At 45.2% G+C, this 20,667-nt stretch overlaps 1 protein-coding gene across 2 annotated transcripts; it reads right to left on the bottom strand.

The window, feature by feature from the left end:
- Positions 1-39: 39 nt before the first annotated feature.
- PLAUR (plasminogen activator, urokinase receptor) lies at positions 40-20,378 on the bottom strand. 2 transcript variants are annotated; one of them, XM_088449727.1, is made up of 7 exons: positions 20,275-20,378; positions 10,743-10,856; positions 8,123-8,272; positions 5,040-5,177; positions 4,781-4,924; positions 2,657-2,782; positions 40-562 (listed from the first exon to the last, which is right to left on the bottom strand). In XM_088449727.1, the coding sequence occupies exons 1-7, from the start codon at positions 20,321-20,323 to the stop codon at positions 324-326; spliced, it is 960 nt and encodes a 319-aa protein (XP_088305853.1). In that variant the 5' UTR covers positions 20,324-20,378; the 3' UTR covers positions 40-323. The 2 variants fall into 2 exon arrangements, with proteins under 2 accessions (XP_088305853.1, XP_088305854.1); XM_088449728.1 differs by having other exon boundaries at positions 395-562; positions 2,661-2,782.
- Positions 20,379-20,667: the final 289 nt, after the last annotated feature.

Raw genomic sequence — 20,667 nt, forward strand, 5'->3', positions numbered from 1 at the left:
GAATGTAAAACAGTGAATCACAGTAGAACCATTCTGATATTTGTCTTTTATTACAAAATAAATTATGAGAAACAATTTTATGGATATGGACGTTATACTTATTTACAGAAAGCCAAAGGGGGAATTTAGCCATGAAACTCCTTCCCGTCCAAGTTCTTTTTTATAAATGTAGCCATTGCCTATACACATTGAGGTCAGCCATTTTATTTCTCTCACAAATGATATGCTGACAAAATGGCAGCTTCCACACTCCCTTTGTAAGTGATAGGTACACATTAAAACGTAATTCCCTGGCAATGTTTTATGCCTCATGTTCTTGGCAATCATAATAATGTTAATAGCTCTTCCATAAGCACCAGTAGAGCGGCCACGATAACTAATACACTGCTGACCGCATTGGTGGGGCCGGCGTTGTAATATGATGTGATAGACCCGGTGTTACATAGATTGCCTGTGCAGCAGTGAATCTTCTGGCTGGCCTGGATTAACATGTTTACCGAGAGGCCCAAACAGACGTCCTTGGAGCAGCAACCCCGCATGAGAGTGTTTCCCCTAGGGAACCCTGTACATATACACACAGGACGGCATGAGACAAAAATTATTATTTAAACATATATAACAATATTTTTCTTTTAATCTACAATTTTATGTATACTGGACATTCGGGCTATGATATATGAAACCCATATAGTATGCCAAACGGTTTCAATTGTTGAACCACCCATAGTAGGTAGACTTAGTACTTGTGGACAGAGCCGTAGCTAGACTTTTTGGTGCCCTGTGCCAGAAAGAGCATTGGCACCCCCCTCATTTTTCAAAGGTACATAATGCACCCAAAAAAGGGGAATGGCCTCATGGGGAAGGGCCAGGGAAGAGATAGGAGAGGCCAGGAGATGCTGGGGATGAAATAAAAGGAAGTTATAAGCGAAAATGATAATAAACAGAAATTTGACAGGACCAAACAGCGCCCCCTGACCTGTGGTGCCCTGTGCGATGGCACCGGCCGCACTACCCTAGCTACGGCCCTGGTTGTGGATGAGGTGACCTGGGAATATTCGGAAGAGGGGCCATGAGTGGGTTTAGGTATGCAGCAGTAGTACAGAATGTTAGAAGAATGTAAGGAGGCCGAGGAGTCTAGGGCCCTCATTCAGAGGCGCTCGCAAAATGCGAGCGCTCACTCTGAATGAGGGCGGCCGCTTGTCTTTTGAAGTGCGGCCTCCTGGTCGCTAGCTAAGCTGTGGGTTACCACCCACAGCTTTAGCGAGTGACCAGGTTGATGGTTGCGATGGTCAAGACCATCGCTACCATCGGGGATTGCGACGAGACCCTTGAGGTTGGGTCTCAGCAACCGCAAGCCCCAGGGAGCTTCCTGCTCTTATCGAACAGGAAGCTCCCCACTGATATCACTGCTGATGTCAGTGCGGCCGCCCACAAACGGCATGCGTTCCTTAAAGAACGCCTCCGTTTGTGAAACCACCTTCCTTTCCCGCCTACAAAACGGGTCGAGCTGTCGATCAACATCCACAGCCGCCCCTTTTGTAGCGAGCCCCGGAGCGAGAGAATTTCTCTCTCTCTCCGGGGCTTGCGCACGCGCAGTGCGGCCGCTTAACGTGCGCAGGGCCTAAACATCGACCCACTTGCGAGCGCTCAGCGCTTGCGAGCGGGTCTGAATGAGGTTCTATGTACTAAGCCATGGAGAGAGATAAATTGGAGCGAGATAAAGTACCAACCAATTAGCTCCTAACTTATTTTTCAGGCACAACCTGTAAAGTGGCAGCTAGGAGCTGATTGGTTGGTACTTTATCTCTCTACTTTTGCTTTCTCCAAGGCTTAGTACAGATCTGGTTTGTTGGGGGTAATGGAAATTAAAACTGCGTCAAGAATTGGAAATCTTGGCCAAGCCATCATGGAGAACAATTTTCCAACTCCCTGAGCTGGCATGATACAACGTGGAATTGGGTTTATGTTATTAGGCCCTGCCAGTAATAGTCCAGTGGGAGGGGTGTAGGTGCTATTGCTCTATGCTGGCAGTTCTGCTAGAGATCAGCCTTATATTCTCTCTCTACCATTGGTTTCTGTTTTGGATAATTGGCTTCATTGTGGTGGGTGTGTGCGGCTGACCAGTTCCATTTGGGTCCACTATACGTCCAGTAAGGCCGTCGTTGATACCACCCTGATGAGAGGGCCAGTCATATCACCCGTTTGGGGTGATATGAGGTGGCATGATATGAAGGAAAGTTGGAAGCCCAGATAACAATCACATTTGGGCGGGCTATTGCTCCCCCCATTTTAGCATACGATTGTTGTATTGGGTTGGACATTGGCTTTTGTCACCCCATTAAAGCCCCCTTTAACTCAACTTCTCCCCAACACATGCATTAGTGTTCTTCGATATCGCCCTCTGTCCGTCACCATTATTTATTAGTTTGTTATCAATAAAGCTTATCATTTTATTTATTTTAGTAGTTTTTCATGTTATTAATTATGTTTATTCTTAAAATGTCTGGAGCCAGGTCATCAGCGGCCATTAAGGCCTTGATAAAAACAACAACAACAACAGCAAACAGACCAAAAATTACATTTAAAATGGTTCCATTCATAGCCTGATATGAGAGATGTTTGGCATAGCATGTCACCTTAGCATGCAGTATATTACCTACTATATCCAAGCATGTATTCATGTTTCCTGTACATGAGACCGTGGTTGGGGTGGTGCATTCTCCTTTGCCGGTCTCGTTACACGCATAACACTTTACGCCATTTGCGGTCTCGTTCACCGTCACTGTTGATGAAGACAAAGATTTCATAGAACCCAATTGGATTTGTGGCTTCGCAGTAACATTGTGTTGTGCTGCTCTGTTAGTCCGGGCAGAATAACTAGCTGAGATAAAGGAGGCCAGGGTTCGCCGTGGCATGCTAGGTGGTTTGGGTGGCTCAAGAATCAATAGCTGGAATAAGGGGTATATATATTTTATTGTTTTTTTTTTTAACTACGGCCAGTAGAGACTTCACCCTATAGCAGTTTTGCAGCTGTCGCCTAAGGACTGTTCTGTATTAATATTTTAATGAAACATTTTTCTTTTTTTAAAGGTCAACAACATTACAATACGTTTTGTCTATTTTTAACTATTTGGTTATGTTCATTAAGTGCAGCTGGAAGCCTAATGCTGCCCATCCACTGCTAGATGCGGGGACGACAGCACTATTACCACATAGTAATCGTGCCGTCGTCCCCCTAGGGGTGAAGTGCATACACTGAACGTTCAGACGTTCAGTGTATGCAGATCGATCATCCCCGAACATGGCAACCTGACGGCGGTCGTCAGGTTGACCGTCATGTTCAGGCGATGATAGATGTTAAAAACGACCAGCGGGCGCGCGCATCGCTGGTGGTTTTTAACATTTTACTGCCTGATTTGCGGTTGATTTGCAAGCGATTGCACGATAACGACGTCGTTATCGTGCAATCGCCTGTCAAAATCGCCTAGTGGATGGGCAGATTAAGCCTCAAACGCTGCCTGGCTGCCAATCACACTGCGAGTAAACAAATGGCTTGTAGCGACCACAGTAACGTACCTTGACGCATGCCATGTGCATTTTACCGATAGTCACTCGGCTGCGTCAGTACATACCGACTACCCATCATTTTTATAAAATTTTCTATAAATACAACATACTGTAAAGATATTAAACCCAGTTGTGGCGTCCATTTTGTGCACAGTGCCTAAATCATACTTACCTACTTTGTAGATCAGCTTTCCTGGAGCAGCCTGGACAGCTGGTTCGGGGGCGGGGAAAGGCTGGTGATGTAATTAGGCCACTCAGGAAAAGTCAGCAATTCGCGGGTCTGCGAAGATTGGGCAGGGCAAAATGACTTAAATCGCGCCATTTAGCCCCACCCCCATTTCACGGACCCGCAAATTCACCATTAAATCTCCCCATCCTGCCCGCTTCACTAGGAAGTGGGCAGGATGCAGGACATCTGCCTACACTTTCGGGGGTGCGGGGGGCTACCCCGAAAAATCGGGAGCCTCCCGCGATTTCTGGGAGTGTAGGGAAGTATGGCCTAAATTCATGACAATGCAGTCAAAGAATGAATTAATATCTAGAGACACCATTGAGCCATGAGACACTGGTATCACTGGTTCCTAGTGAATTGATAGCTGTAGTCTCATGAATACTGGTTGAGCTCCCCTGGTACTGTGAATGGCAACTTTCAATGTATTATATAGGCTACAGGTGCTAAATAGGTTGCATCAACAGTGGACAAAAACATTCTTGACTTGGTGTGTAGCAACAATGGCTAGTTCAGGTACGTGATTACCATAAGCACTTAGGGGGAGAGTTATCAAACCGACATTGGAGTGTTCCTCCTCGGGAGAAGCCCGGGGTGGAGAAGCAGGTGGGAGGTGTTGGGGGCGGGGCCGGGCAGGTCAAGTCATCAATCCCCACCCCCTCTCTGCAATTTATCGGCTCATATTTATATAAGGGCCCCCAAAATGTTGCGATTCTCATAGAATCACGTCATTAGGTCGCTCCCCTAACGGTCTGCAAGAAAATTGGGCAGAATGCGGGAGAAGTGCCTACCCTTCCAGGGGTACGGGGGGGGGGGTTACCCGAAAATTTGGGTAATGCCTATAGCAACCAATAAGCTTGTAGCTATCATTTATCTAGTACAATCAATAAAATGATGGCTATGATGTAATAGATTGCTAATGGCAACACCCCCACTATTATGAACATCCCGAGTGTAGGTGAGGTTGTGTTTCTGACGTATTACCTGTCTTTACACCGTTGTTGCAGTTGCTGGTCCCACAACATGACACCTCTGAGTACACTCTTCCATTGCCAGTGTTATATTCCAGCCTTCGGCCACAAAGGTTACCTGTCCCACAGCCTTTTATCACCACGTCTGAGCGGCTGACTGCAGGTACAGGAGATAAGGGGGTGTTTTCAGGATGTGTATTATATGGTACATACATACATACATACATACATACATACAAGCTTTCTGGTCTAGACTTTGTCTTGTATCTCACCATTAACAAACAAGGTGGTGGCGGTCATACATCGATCCTGCACACCGGCGCACTTCAGTTGAACCAGGCTGGAGTTTGCACAGGAAACACTGTTGCCCTCACACCGCTGACAGTTCAGATTAGCAATAGGGACTCGAGCTGAAAAAGAGACCAGAGATGGTGAAATGTGGGCCTGATTCAGAGCCGCTCGTAAGCGGGCGCTCGTTCGCTCCGAGCGATGTTCGCACATCTGCGCATGCGTATGGGTCGTAATGCGGATGCGCCAACCAGTCAGTGTGGTCGGAAATCGAGCGCTCGCAAAATAACGAGTGCCTGCTAATTTGAGTGACAGGATGAGGCGTTTGTGGGTGGTAACAGGGGAAGGTGCTTGAAAACGGGGAATGGAGATCCGAACGCAGGCGTGCCAAATGGTCAAAATGGGCGTTTTAAGGGTGTGCATAATTAACAAAGCAGCGTCATCGGCCACGTCACTTGGTTGTTTCTTAGCCTGAACTGTTCGCATGATTGCGGAAGAAAAATCCTACCACAAGCACTGTGAGCAGTTCATACGCCTTTCGATGTACTCGATTAATCTAATAAATAGCGTAGATGACGTATGATGCGAGCAGCCAGGGGGCGTTTTTTTCAAAATAGCGAGCGCATGTTTCGTTCGCTCGTTCAGACATAGAGGCGTCAACAGACCGCAAAGAGCGAGCACTTAATTTAAATATCCGACCCCTTTTTTTTTTCTGAACGAGCGATCGCAAATAGTGTCCGGCTCTGAATCAGGCCCTGTATTTTTGTTGTGTTCCCTGTTACCCAGGCTTGCTAATCACCATACTATCCCTTTAAACCTGGGACATTCATGAATTACACAGGTTCTGTGGCTGACTGACTTCAAGCCTGGATTTCACCTGGTTCTTTAATCAGCCACAGAACCTGTGTAATTCATAAGCGTCCCGGTGTAAAGGGATAGTATGGTAGGCCGAATGTTACCTATTTTGTCCATAGGAATGGAGCTGAATTAACACTAGACACAAGCTCAGTGGTGCACAATTCATTGACATTTTAAATGATCTCTTGTAATTATCACTGATTATTATCAATATTGCACTACCAGGCCACAATAGTTAGCACGGCATACAGTCGGCGTGCCGACATTCATAAAGTCAACACAAGAATTTGGATACTTATGCTGTCGACGGGTTGGGTATGGGATCCCGGCAGTCAGAATACTGACAGAATAAGGTAAGAAACCTAATACTCAAGGTGCATAGACACACAACGATTTTTTGAACGATTATCGTTAACGATATCGTTTATCGTTCAATCGTTGAAAAAATCGTTCACTTTCTGAGTTAAAACGAACGATTATCGTTCATGTGCGTTCCCGTTTGTAGTTTGTAGTTCAGTCAGACTGACCAACTCAACGATTTTCATTAAGGGAATAAGCAAAAATCGTTTGTAGTTCAAAAAAATCGTTCATTACATTTAGTAAATGAACAATTTTAGTAAACGATTTTCGTTCATTTTTCCCTTGAAAAAATAAACGAAAATTGGTTACTGAAATTGTTAATTCACTAAATCGTTGTGTGTGTATGCACCTTATCCCTTACCCCTCCCTGCCCAGTGCCTAACCCTAACCTCACCCACCTAGTGCCTAAACCTAACCTCCCCCTCCCCACACCCTAAACCTAACCCTCCACCTTAGTGCCTAACCCCTAGACCTCCCCCTAACCCCCGATACTTACCTTTCGGGATGGCGGCAGTCAGGATTCCGGCGCCGGTATTTTGACCATCAGCATCCCGCATGCTGACATGGTTAAAATCTCACCATTACCATTATGGTCAGGGTTATGCTTAAGTTTAGGGCTACCTTAAAAATACATTATTGATGTTACGACCATGTTGTCATTTCGCTGAATGTCGACATGAGGGTTAATGACATAATGAACAGGTAGTTATGCTGTCTGTTGACATTATCACTACGTTGACTTGACATAGTCAAAATCGGAATAATGTACCACACACTAAAGGGCATATTCATTTATATGCCCAGCGCCGTAACTTCAAGTTACAGCGTTTAGTGCTGGCCACGCCCCCTCAGGGCATGACATCATTCCACGGGGGCGTGGCTGCCAGCAACTGGAACAACAGCGCTGCCTGAAGCATCTTCAGGATGTTCCAGGGGGGGGGCTGTTATGGTTGCAGTCAGTCGTTTGGAGCTCTGGACAATTCTGGCTGCAGGGTGCCGTTCCAGTCACTGCACTCTATGCGGCTGCACCTCTCACCTATGATTATTTACGGCCCTGAATATGCCCCTAGAGTTAGATACCATATAATGGAATTGCTGCGGTGCAGGCACAGCTACTGTCCCAGCGATTCCTACCACAGGCGATTCCACCACTAATTACTAGAAGCAAAACTTTACACAGCACTGTTAGTTCTTCAGCGCTTCACGCTGGGCAGGCGGAGGGATCCATAGGAAGGAGTGGAGTTCCACCGCTGTATAATACGCTGCAATACTTTACATAGGGGTTGTGTCACTTATTACTGCCAGCGTTGAGGCTGAGTCAGAATTCCTGGACACAAAAGCAGGTCACCAGCTACTCTACGTTGTGGCTACAGTTGTGCATTTCGTGTTCAATAAGGATCTGACAACTCCACCCATTATGTAGAGACTACCTTGGTCTTCTGGCCAGGAGGTTAGTAACATGACACCCTGATATACCATGTGCCCAGACTGTACCAGTGCCTGCACCTCTACGCCAGCCTTTGAAACCAACCCATTTACATACCCTGAATAACTGCCCTCCACAAATTCCCAGATGATCTGAAATAACAAGTCTTTGGAAAGACCAAGGTCACATCTATATCTGGCAGTAGTCTTCGTAAACCATGTCATCTACTACCGCAAGGTGGAGACTGCAAAAGTGGCCTTGGTGCCCTCCTAAGATAACAGGGAAATGCCCAGGAGACTGGCAGGATATATGGAAGCACAAATATTGGGAACTGAGGAGGAAAGAGCTCCCCCTGATGAAGATCAGTACTCTCTTGCACAAAATCTTATTTGCAACATTAGACTCTTGGTACTTGGCCCTTACCGTAGTATGTGCCGATATTACACAGGTCGGAGTTGCAGCACTGGGAACTAATATAGGTTTTCTTGAATGTCTGATCCAAATATACTGATTCATTGCACACAAGCCCCTGGGAGCAGCCTTTATACAGCCATTCTGTGATGCTGCCATTCTCTGCAAGGGAAAGATAAATTAGTCACATGGAACCAGACACATTGTTAGAGGGACAACCTGATATATATTTATTAGAGGGTTGGCCAATCCAAAGTGCATTATACACATACACGTCCACATGGCCTTCTCCTGAGTCACACGCATGTTCGCAGAGTTGACGGATGTTTTGCTACTGCAGGTGCAGAAAATTCCCTAACAACTCGTATGGCGCATGCGTTACACTGTGGGTACGCACAGAGGGGCAGTTGCTATTCAGACGCGTACTGTCAGAAATGATTCTGAAGAAGTTGTGGCTCTAATTCCATGAGAAACGCATTAATCCCTTTATCTTCTGTACACATTCTGCCCACTTCTGTACACTTTCGGGCCACTGTCCCTCCAGGATTGAAAAGCAGGAATTTTGGGATATCCAGCATTTACAACCAACTGCGAGTTCTCTTACTAAAGACTGGGGGAACTTCTTCCACTACAAATTGGAAATTACCCCCAATATACCCCACTCCTTTCTAACAACTATTAACTTTCAAAGTAACCATTTGCGGCTGGTCCGCCATCTATTATTAGCGGTACCCACTCATTTGGACACAAGTTAGCAGCCCGTCAATATGACAGGACATTGTCGCACCCGCGAAAAGTCCTTTTTGAGCGCTGAAAGGGGTCACTTTTCAGTCATTTCTGCCCGCCAGCTCGGGAGGGGGGGCTGCGAGTATAAATGTCAGCACCGGCAGCTGTGCGTGCCCGAACGGAGCTACACTTGAATTGCTCCATCGGACGTCATCTAGTGGCCGCCGGCTTGCAACATACTTGAATTCCCCCCCATTGAGGGGGGGAATTCAGACCTTTCCTTAATACCGTAAACCTGTGTTTTATATGATCTATATGTATTTTGTTTGTAATTGTGTTACCATTGTTATTTGCATATAAAATGATATACATTTTGAATGTACTGTTATCGAGCCATATGCTAAATATTTTAAAGTCGATTAGATGTCCTTAGCCAGGGGCCCATCTATAATGGGTGCAGGATGTGCGGGGCACACGGACCGCTGCGTCCAGGGGGGCCCACACCGCACACCATACACCCATATAGTCTTATACTTACCTGTCCATAGTCTCCAGAGTGCTGCTCTACAGCGCCAGGCTGGCACCATAGTGGAGCAGGAGGCAGGGGCAGTGCATTATGGCAATAGGCTGCACAGCCACTGCACTGCACGGAGGAATGGTGACCTACCATGGCCGCCACTCCACTGGCATCTCTCTCCCAGCGCCTATGTCGTCAGTTCAGTATGTGGTGCAGGAGGTGACTGTGGAGCGCTGAGTGGGGTACGTATTACTAGCGTGTCAACCCTAGAGGGAGGACCTAGAGAGATTTTCTTTTTTTTACCCTCCTCACTGAAAATAGGGCCAAGGCTTAGTACATATGAAAATGCAGTAAAACCCCTGAAAACTGGGTTTTTACCTTCATTTTTCCTTTAGTGCATCCAAAGAGGGTGTGTTTGTATTTCAGGAAAACCGAACCGCACATCTCTAATAAAAGCCACTGACAGATGAAGTGAATAACATTGAATGCCTTGTTACAATGCCACCTCACAGGGGGTGGGATATACAGTATTAGGCAGCGAGTGAACACTCAGGGCCTGCATCGTACACTAATGCATTCGCAGCCGCCATCTTTGCGAAAATATGCTAAGGCTGTAGCCGGCTGGAAATGTCATTGAGACGCCCACCGGCAGCTTCGCAGATCCAAGCAAGTGCGTACAAATACGCAGCCGCCATTGCAGACCGTTAGATAAGGGTTGTTCAGAAGTTCTATGGTGCGACTGATGGCGCTTTCTTAAATCCAATACAAATCCCAGCGGTTGCGACATTTATATATTTCACATTACTGCTGCTTAAGGGATCGCAGCCGTGGTGGTATTTGCGTTCACCTCTGAATCATAACCCAATGACTATGAACTAATGGTGCCCTTACTTCTGCAATGGATTGCCCCTTCTGCTGAGGCCGGGGTCAGGGAATCAGAGGAAATTGCCCATTCCAACCAAGAAATTATTGGGATCGGTGAGTCAGGGAGTTTTTATATGCTCTCTTTCCCCGATCTGCCAATGGATCATCGATAGCCGCCGATTGGAGAATTGGATCGGCAGAACAGGGAATCGGGGCCGCAGATCTAATGTCATATATATTTTATTTTCTGCTGTGACATCACTATTATGCTGGCTATGCAGGTAACACACTGTTTCTGCTGTAACTGCACAATAAAGTATTTACCTTGGGACAGGAATTTGATTCCTAATAGAATCCGTTGATGGTAGCAGCGTTCTCTTTGATACTTGATAAGGTCACGGTGGCATGTGTGTGTGTGTGCACTTGTGTGTTTGTGTGCGAGCGTGTGTGCGCCTGTGTGAGTGCGTGTGTTTGTGCGCGTGTGTGTTTGTGTGTTGGGTGAAGAAGCGTCTTCTCACAGCTTACCTACAATGGTGAATGCCTGTGACATACAGGTGGTCTGGTTGAGGAAACACACCTGGGTAGATTCAGGGCAGTAATACGGGTATCCGGTGCACTGGTTACATTTCAGTGTCAGACCTAAGGAAGATTTGGGTTATTATAATATTACAGCAAAGATAAAGTTGCCATTCTTATACTTAACATAAACTTCGGAGAGATGAGGGGTAGATAGAGGGGTCGGATGTCTAAGGAACTAAAGGACCTGATTCAGCTTGGATCGCAGTTGCTAATACGCACGCAATCAGACGATTGTTGCGTTCTGTGTATGCATCGCAGTGCGCGAACCGGCCACTGCGATCGGGACTGCAGGGCGAATATAGGCGTGCCATTTCTGAATAAGGTCAGAGCATGGCAATGTGTGTGTGAGACTGCGATGGTACTCGGTTGTACCGATGGTTTCTCAGTCCTCCTAAGCATTATGGATGTGTGGTAATAAAGTGGGCTTCCTTTTGCTATGCTGCGAGGGCATAGCGATTGCAATGTATTAGCAGTGGATTAGCATACCATCGCAGTTGCGATCCATAGTGAATCATGCCTTAAGAGCCTAGGGCTGGCTCTGAATAAAAATTTGGGGCCAAATGTAATAGGGTGAGAGTTTAGAAAATGTGAGAGTTTAGCAGTAAAACTCTGACACTAATACATTGATCGAGTTGTATTTTCAAAACAGGAAACACCTGGATGAGAGTTTTAATCTTGAGAGTATTTTGAATCTGAAAAACATGGGCGTTTCCTGTTCTGTGACTTTATTACATTGGCTGAGTTTAAAAATGTGACAGTCATCTCTCACATTTTCTAAACTGTCACCCTATTACATTTGTCTCTTGGTCTTCTGATACAGAGAAGCATCAAAATTGTGTCTGCGGATTTGCACTTGACTGTTAAAATAAGGACACTGGACCTCATTCAGAGTTGGTCGTAAGCGGCCGCTCGGTCGTACGCATCCGATGTTTCCAAACCACGCATGCGTACGGTTAGTTGTGCTCATGTGCGTACAAGACCTTGCGATCCAAACTGCTGTCGATCGTACAGCTTACGAGCAGGAAGTGGCCTCCGGGAGTTGATTGACATGAAAGGCCGTTTGTGGGTGTTGACGGTGGTGGTGGTGGTCTAAAAACGCAGGCGTTCCTCACCGTTTTCAGGGCGTTTTAGGGGCGTACATAAATTTCCTGCTATGACCGACATAGAAGGCCGGAAGTAGTAAAACGTCACTCTGCGAGCAGGTTAGAGGCCTGGCTGATCGTACAGCTTGAAGTTGGGTATGTGCTCTCTCAAGCCCCAGAGTACAATCGATACTATCGAATGTGACTGATGTTATGTTTGATGTTTCTATTTTGTGCCACACAATGCAAGCAGCTAATAATCATTTGTTGTTGTAATAACACTGCTAATTGGCTTATAATTGATTCAGTTGCGTTTGCATTAGAGAATAAAAAGAATAAATAAAATTTCATGGGGATGGCTTATTCTATGCGTTTTTTTTGTTAATTTTTGATGTAATTTGCACACAACACAACGATTGACTCGATCGCTAGCTGCTATCACTCGTTAGCTAGAGGAGGTGCATTGTTCATGTATGGGCGTCACTTTGGTTGCGATTGCCCGGCCGTGCGATTGTTTTTTTTTCTGATTCTCGGTCGTTAGGCGTATGACCGAGCGGCCGCTTACGACCGCCTCTGAATGAGGTCCACAGTCCCTGTTTTTATAATTTTCTTAGATTACACAGAAAGTCTGCAAGGAAGACCTATATGCCCTTTTCACTATTGCGGTTTATAAATTAGACCTAACGATGTCTCCCCAAACCCCAGCAGTGACCCTGCACATTATTTCACAAGTGTTGCTCATAGTATATATCAGCACAGTGACGCAGTGCAGAGATCATTCCTGTGACAAACATGCAAGATAAACCCCATTATAAGGTGGTGAGTAGGTTATAAAGAGAGAGTTGCCTAGTGGTAAGGATATGGACCATAGAATGGTCACTAGAGTGTAATGCAGAGACCTTTTCCTGCTGAGTAGTAGACAATACAGAACCTATAGGCTGGAAGCTAGTATGCAATACAGAGCTCATTCCATGGTGGCTAGAATAAAATATAGGATGCATTGCCTGGAATTTGCATCCAACAAAGAGCCCACAGGTGGATCCTAGTATACAACACATAATCCAAAGCATGATGAACAATAAAGAGCTCTTAGCTTTGTGGCCTGTTAACATTACAGAAGAATCCCTTCCTGGCAGTGTTTGTAAAACAAGCACCAGTCACAGGTAGCCAGTGTCAGTAGCCAGTGTCAGCCTACCTTCCTCAAGGACTCCTAACGGTTCACGTTTTTCACACCACCTGGCTGGCGCACAGGTTTATTTATAAATAACCAACACATCCTAAAGGTACTTAGGTGGCCTGGAAATCATGTTCTTGAAGACCAGTTTGAAATGCAAAGCATTTTGGAACACTCATGACTGCTGCACACTGAAGTGGATATTCATTGGTGACCAGTGTGTATAATACAGAGCCCATTCACAGGTGACTAGTGTAGAATATAGATCCCATTCCCAGATGACTAGTGTATAATACAGAGCCCATTCCCAGATGACTAGTGTAGAATATAGAACCATTCCCAGATAACTAGTGTATAATACAGAGCCCATTCATTGATGACTAGTGTATAATACAGACCCTATTCACAGAAGACTAGTGTAAAATACAGAGCCCATTCCCAGATGACTAGTGTAGAATGTAGACCCATTACCAGATGACTAGTGTAGAATGTAGCCAGCATTCCCAGATCACTAGTTTATAATACAGTGCCCATTCCAATACACACTCCATTACTAGGTCACTAGTGTCTCCATTCCCAGTGTATAATACAGAGCCCATTCCCAGATGACTAGTGTATAATACAGAGCTCATTTCCAGATGAATAGTGTAAAATACAGAGCCCATTCCCAAATTACTACTGTGGAATACAGAGCCCATTCCCAGATGAATAGTGTGGAATACAGAGCCCATTCCCAAATTACTGGTGTGGAATACAGAGCCCATTCCCAGATGACTAGTGTATAATACAGAACCCATTCCCAGATGACTAGTGTATAATACAGAGCCAATTCCAAGATGACTAGTGTATAATACAGAGCAGGTCGATGGTGACCCAGTGCGCATGCGCACGACGGAGCCGACTCCATCAAGCGCATGCGTGAGACCCGAATAGCGACAGGCAAACCGTCGCTCCGGGTCTCGTACCAAAGGGGGCGTGCTGTTGATGTTGAGTGACAGCATGCCTCCTTTGGTGGGCGGGCCGGGGGCATGGCTGCCCAGACGGAGGCGTTCCCATGGGAGTGCCTACCGTCTGGGGCCGGCCCCACTAACATCACAAGTGATGTCAGTGGGAGTGCTTTCGGCTCTGTTAGAGCCGAAAGCACTCTTGGCCTTGCGGAAACGAGACCTTACCACGACAGCTATAGCTGTGGGTGGTCACCCACAGTTATGCGAGCGGCCAGTAGGCCGCTCTAAAATACAAGAAGGCCGGCCCTGATTCAGAGCGAGCTCGAATACAGAGCCCATTCCCAGATGACTTTTGTAGAATACAGAGCCCATTTCCAGATGACTAGTGTATAATACAAAGTCCATTCCCAGATGACTATTGTAGAATACAGAGCCCTTTCCCAAATGACTTATATAATACAGAGCCCTTTCCCAGATGACTAGTGTAAAATACAGAGCCCATTCCCAGATGACCAGTGTAGAATACAGAGCCCATTCCCCAGTCACTAGTGTAGAATATAGAGCCCATTCCCAGATGACCAGTGTAGAATACACAGAGCCTACTCCCATATGACAAGTGTGTAATACAGAGCCCTTTCCCAGAAGACTATTGTCCACATTCCCAGATGACTATTATATAATACAGCGCCCATTTCCTGATGACCAGTGTAGAATACAGAGCCCATTCCCACATGACCAGTGTAGAATATAGAGCCAATTCCCACATGACCAGTGTAGAATACAGAGCCCATTCTCAGATGACTATTGTCCATATTCCACAATCACTAGTGTATAATACAAAGCCCATTCCCAAATGACTATTATGTAATACAGGGCCCTTTCCCAGATGACTAGTGTAGAATACAGAGCCCATTCCCAGATGACCAGTGTAGAATACAGAGCCCATTCCCAGATGACCAGTGTAGAATACAGAGCCAATTTCCAGATGACTATTGTCCACATTCCCAGATCTTTAGTGTATAATACAGAGCCCATTCCCAGATGACTAATAGATGACTAGTGTAGAATAAAGAGCCCATTCCCAGATGACTATTATATAATACAGAGCCCATTCCCGGATGACTAGTGTAGAATACAGAGCCCATTCCTAAATGACTATTATATAATACAGAGCCCTTTCCCAGATGACAGTGTAAAATACAGAGCCCATTCCAAGATGACCAGTGTAGAATACAGAGCCCATTCCCAGATGACTAATATATAATACAGAGCCCTTTCCCAGATGACCAGTGTAGAATACAGAGTCCATTCCCAGATGACTAATATATAATACAGAGCCCTTTCCCAGATGACCAGTGTAGAATACAGAGCCAATTTCCAGATGACTATTGTCCACATTCCCAGATCTTTAGTGTATACTAGAGAGACCATTCCCAGATGATTAATAGATGACTAGTGTAGAATAAAGAGTACATTCCAAGATGACTATTATGTAATACAGTGCCCATTACAATACACATTCCATTACCAGATGACTAGTGTCCTCATTCCCAGATGACCAGTGTAGAATACAGAGCCCATTCCCAGATGACTAGTGTAGAATACAGAGCCCACTCCCAGATGACTAGTGTTGAATACAGAGCCCACTCCCAGATGACTACTGTCGAATAAAGAGCCCATTCCCAGATGACTATTATATAATACAGAGCCCATTCCCGGATGACTAGTGTAGAATACAGAGCCCATTCCTAAATGACTATTATATAATACAGAGCCCTTTCCCAGATGACCAGTGTAGAATACAGAGCCAATTTCCAGATGACTATTGTCCACATTCCCAGATCTTTAATGTATACTAGAGAGCCCATTCCCAGATGACTAATAGATGACTAGTGTAGAATAAAGAGTACATTCCAAGATGACTATTATATAATACAGTGCCCATTACAATACACATTCCATTATCAGATGACTAGTGTCCTCATTCCCAGATGACCAGTGTAGAATACAGAGCCCATTCCCAGGTGACTAGTGTAGAATACAGAGCCCACTCCCAGATGACTAGTGTCGAATACAGAGCCTGCTCCCAGATGACTAGTGTCGAATACAGAGCACATTCCCAGATGACTATTATATAATACAGAGCCCATGCCCAGATGACTAGTGTAGAATACAGAACCCACTCCCAGATGACTAGTGTAGAATACAGAGCCCACTCCCAGATGACTAGTGTCGAATACAGAGCACATTCCCAGATGACTATTATATAATACAGAGCCCATGCCCAGATGACTAGTGTAGAATACAGAACCCACTCCCAGATGACTAGTGTATAATACAGAGCCCACTCCCAGATGACCAGTGTAGAATACAGAGCCAATTTCCAGATGACTATTGTCCACATTTCCAGATCTTTAGTGTATACTACAGAGCCCATTCCCAGATGACTAATAGATGACTAGTGTAGAATAAAGAGCCCATTCCCAGATGACTATTATATAATACAGAGCCCATTCCCGGATGACTAGTGTAGAATACAGAGCCCATTCCTAAATTACTATTATATAATACAGAGCCCTTTCCCAGATGACAGTGTAAAATACAGAGCCCATTCCAAGATGACCAGTGTAGAATACAGAGCCCATTCCCAGATGACTAATATATAATACAGAGCCCTTTCCCAGATGACCAGTGTAGAATACAGAGCCAATTTCCAGATGACTATTGTCCACATTCCCAGATCTTTAGTGTATACTAGAGAGCCCATTCCCAGATGACTAATAGATGACTAGTGTAGAATAAAGAGTACATTCCAAGATGACTATTATATAATACAGTGCCCATTACAATATACATTCCATTACCAGATGACTAGTGTCATCATTCCCAGATGACCAGTGTAGAATACAGAGCCCATTCCCAGATGACTAGTGTAGAATACAGAGCCCACTCCCTGATGACTAGTGTCGAATACAGAGCCCACTCCCAGATGACTAGTGTCGAATACAGAGCACATTCCCAGATGACTATTATATAATACAGAGCCCATGCCCAGATGACTAGTGTAGAATACAGAACCCACTCCCAGATGACTAGTTTAGAATACAGAACCCACTCCCAGATGACTAGTGTAGAATAAAGAGTACATTCCAAGATGACTATTATGTAATACAGTGCCATTACAATACACATTCCATTACCAGATGACTAGTGTCCTCATTCCCAGATGACCAGTGTAGAATACAGAGCCCATTCCCAGATGACTAGTGTAGAATACAGAGCCCACTCCCAGATGACTAGTGTTGAATACAGAGCCCACTCCCAGATGACTACTGTCGAATAAAGAGCCCATTCCCAGATGACTATTATATAATACAGAGCCCATTCCCGGATGACTAGTGTAGAATACAGAGCCCATTCCTAAATGACTATTATATAATACAGAGCCCTTTCCCAGATGACCAGTGTAGAATACAGAGCCAATTTCCAGATGACTATTGTCCACATTCCCAGATCTTTAATGTATACTAGAGAGCCCATTCCCAGATGACTAATAGATGACTAGTGTAGAATAAAGAGTACATTCCAAGATGACTATTATATAATACAGTGCCCATTACAATACACATTCCATTATCAGATGACTAGTGTCCTCATTCCCAGATGACCAGTGTAGAATACAGAGCCCATTCCCAGGTGACTAGTGTAGAATACAGAGCCCACTCCCAGATGACTAGTGTCGAATACAGAGCCTGCTCCCAGATGACTAGTGTCGAATACAGAGCACATTCCCAGATGACTATTATATAATACAGAGCCCATGCCCAGATGACTAGTGTAGAATACAGAACCCACTCCCAGATGACTAGTGTAGAATACAGAGCCCACTCCCAGATGACTAGTGTCGAATACAGAGCACATTCCCAGATGACTATTATATAATACAGAGCCCATGCCCAGATGACTAGTGTAGAATACAGAACCCACTCCCAGATGACTAGTGTATAATACAGAGCCCACTCCCAGATGACCAGTGTAGAATACAGAGCCAATTTCCAGATGACTATTGTCCACATTTCCAGATCTTTAGTGTATACTACAGAGCCCATTCCCAGATGACTAATAGATGACTAGTGTAGAATAAAGAGCCCATTCCCAGATGACTATTATATAATACAGAGCCCATTCCCGGATGACTAGTGTAGAATACAGAGCCCATTCCTAAATTACTATTATATAATACAGAGCCCTTTCCCAGATGACAGTGTAAAATACAGAGCCCATTCCAAGATGACCAGTGTAGAATACAGAGCCCATTCCCAGATGACTAATATATAATACAGAGCCCTTTCCCAGATGACCAGTGTAGAATACAGAGCCAATTTCCAGATGACTATTGTCCACATTCCCAGATCTTTAGTGTATACTAGAGAGCCCATTCCCAGATGACTAATAGATGACTAGTGTAGAATAAAGAGTACATTCCAAGATGACTATTATATAATACAGTGCCCATTACAATACACATTCCATTACCAGATGACTAGTGTCATCATACCCAGATGACCAGTGTAGAATACAGAGCCCATTCCCAGATGACTAGTGTAGAATACAGAGCCCACTCCCTGATGACTAGTGTCGAATACAGAGCCCACTCCCAGATGACTAGTGTCGAATACAGAGCACATTCCCAGATGACTATTATATAATACAGAGCCCATGCCCAGATGACTAGTGTAGAATACAGAACCCACTCCCAGATGACTAGTTTAGAATACAGAACCCACTCCCAGATGACTAGTGTAGAATACAGAACCCACTCCCAGATGACTAGTGTAGAATAAAGAGCCCATTCCCATACACATTCCATTTCCAGATGACTAGTGTCCCCATTCCCAGAAGACCAATGTAGAATAAAGAGCCCACTCCCAGATAACTAGTGTAGAACATACTTGCCTAGCCTTCCGATTCGGCCGGGAGCCTCCCGAAAATCGGGTGCCGCTCCCGGGGCGTCATTGTAGCCCCACCCCGTGCTTCACAATTCCATTAATCTTGGCATTGTGAAGAGAGGGCGGGGCCATGATGACGTGATTGTGCTGTCACGCCATATGCCCCGCCCCAATGATGCGTTATGCTCCAGGCCATGCCCCCGTGTGGTTGCCCGACAGCTCCCTCCTGGAAGGGGGGAGCCAGATGTCGGCAACCCTGGTGTAGAATACAGAGCCCACTCCCAGATGACTAGTGTATAATGGGGGGTATCCACTAAGCGATTTAAGCAAGCGATTGCACGATAACGATGTCGTTATCGTGCAATCGCTTGCAAATCGCGCATGCATCGCGCATGCATCGGGGATGTTTTGGACGGAAGCGACCCGCGATGCGCATACCCGCGGGTCGCTTCCAACATCCGACATCGCCCGTACATGCAGGTCGACCTGACGATCTCGTCAGGTTCAGCATGTGCGGGGATGAGGGATGTGCCGGGACTGAACGAGTGAACGCTCAGTCTAGGCACATCACTAGCTACACAAACGACAGCACGATTGCAATGTCACAATCGTGCTGTCGTTTGTATATCGCTTAGTGGATACCCCCCATAATACAGTGCCCATTCCAATACACATTCCATTGCCAGATGACTGCAGTCTCTAGATTATATTTCACCTCGTCTAAGTAAAATACAGGCTGTAGGTCCGAGTGTTATATGTAACCCAGTTATACACTTTTGTTGCTGTGTAGTACACAACTAAAGCTGATTTTATTTATGACTCTTTTCCTTTCTGTCTTCTATCCATTTGCTAATTTCAATTACACCCACATTTCTTACAACCACTTAAACTATTAGCATAAAACTGTAAGGTGCACATTACATATACGGATGCCAAGAATCTCCATATTTTAGGATTAACAAATTCTATGCAAATAATTCTTCCAAAATCCAAATACCAAACCGCTTTCCAAACTGGCTCCTGGATTCTACGCAGGTCTTATTATTAGGATAACATGTATCAGACACACATGTGCACACATCTGTACAATGCACAGAGACGAAGCCTAGTCATGTAACACCAGTTACTGTACATGTATGCCTAGTACACATGGGGAACTCTTACATCTGCAGTGAGTTTGCTAAGCAAAAAAAAAAATCCTTGGCTGTAGAAATCGATTTATCCAAAGAATCTGCTTCACTTTGATCTAATTTTGCATTACGGAAACATTCACGTCTACTACTCCCCCTGCACATATAATCCCATTTCTACGTGTCAGCCCCTCACCTGTAGGCAGGAATACACAGAAGAACAGGAGCGGCAGCCAATTGCTCATTTTAGCTATTTCTCCAAATTTTCTCTGTATCTTTACCTCGTTCCTTTCTCTCTGCTCAGGCTACACCTGTGTGACTGCACCTGATCCGCCCTCCTGTCTTCCTTGGGGTCATCCCCTCCCTAACCTGATATTTGCTGCCTTTCTGCCCCGGCTGCATATTTTACAGCTTTGTCTGCTACAGAATGGGGACAGAAAAGCTGCATTCAGAGAATTAGAGATAATGGCAGATTAAAGGTTAGGACATTTTGTTTTTCCTGTGGAGTAATCAGCACTTGGGGAAACTCCTGTCAGAAGTAAAATAGGTCAATTGGATTATGATTTATCTTTATCTGTTGTCCACATTC

The sequence above is a fragment of the Taudactylus pleione genome, unplaced genomic scaffold, assembly GCF_031769625.1.
Source record: "Taudactylus pleione unplaced genomic scaffold, aTauple2 ptg000494l, whole genome shotgun sequence".
NCBI classification, from domain to species: domain Eukaryota; kingdom Metazoa; phylum Chordata; class Amphibia; order Anura; family Myobatrachidae; genus Taudactylus; species Taudactylus pleione.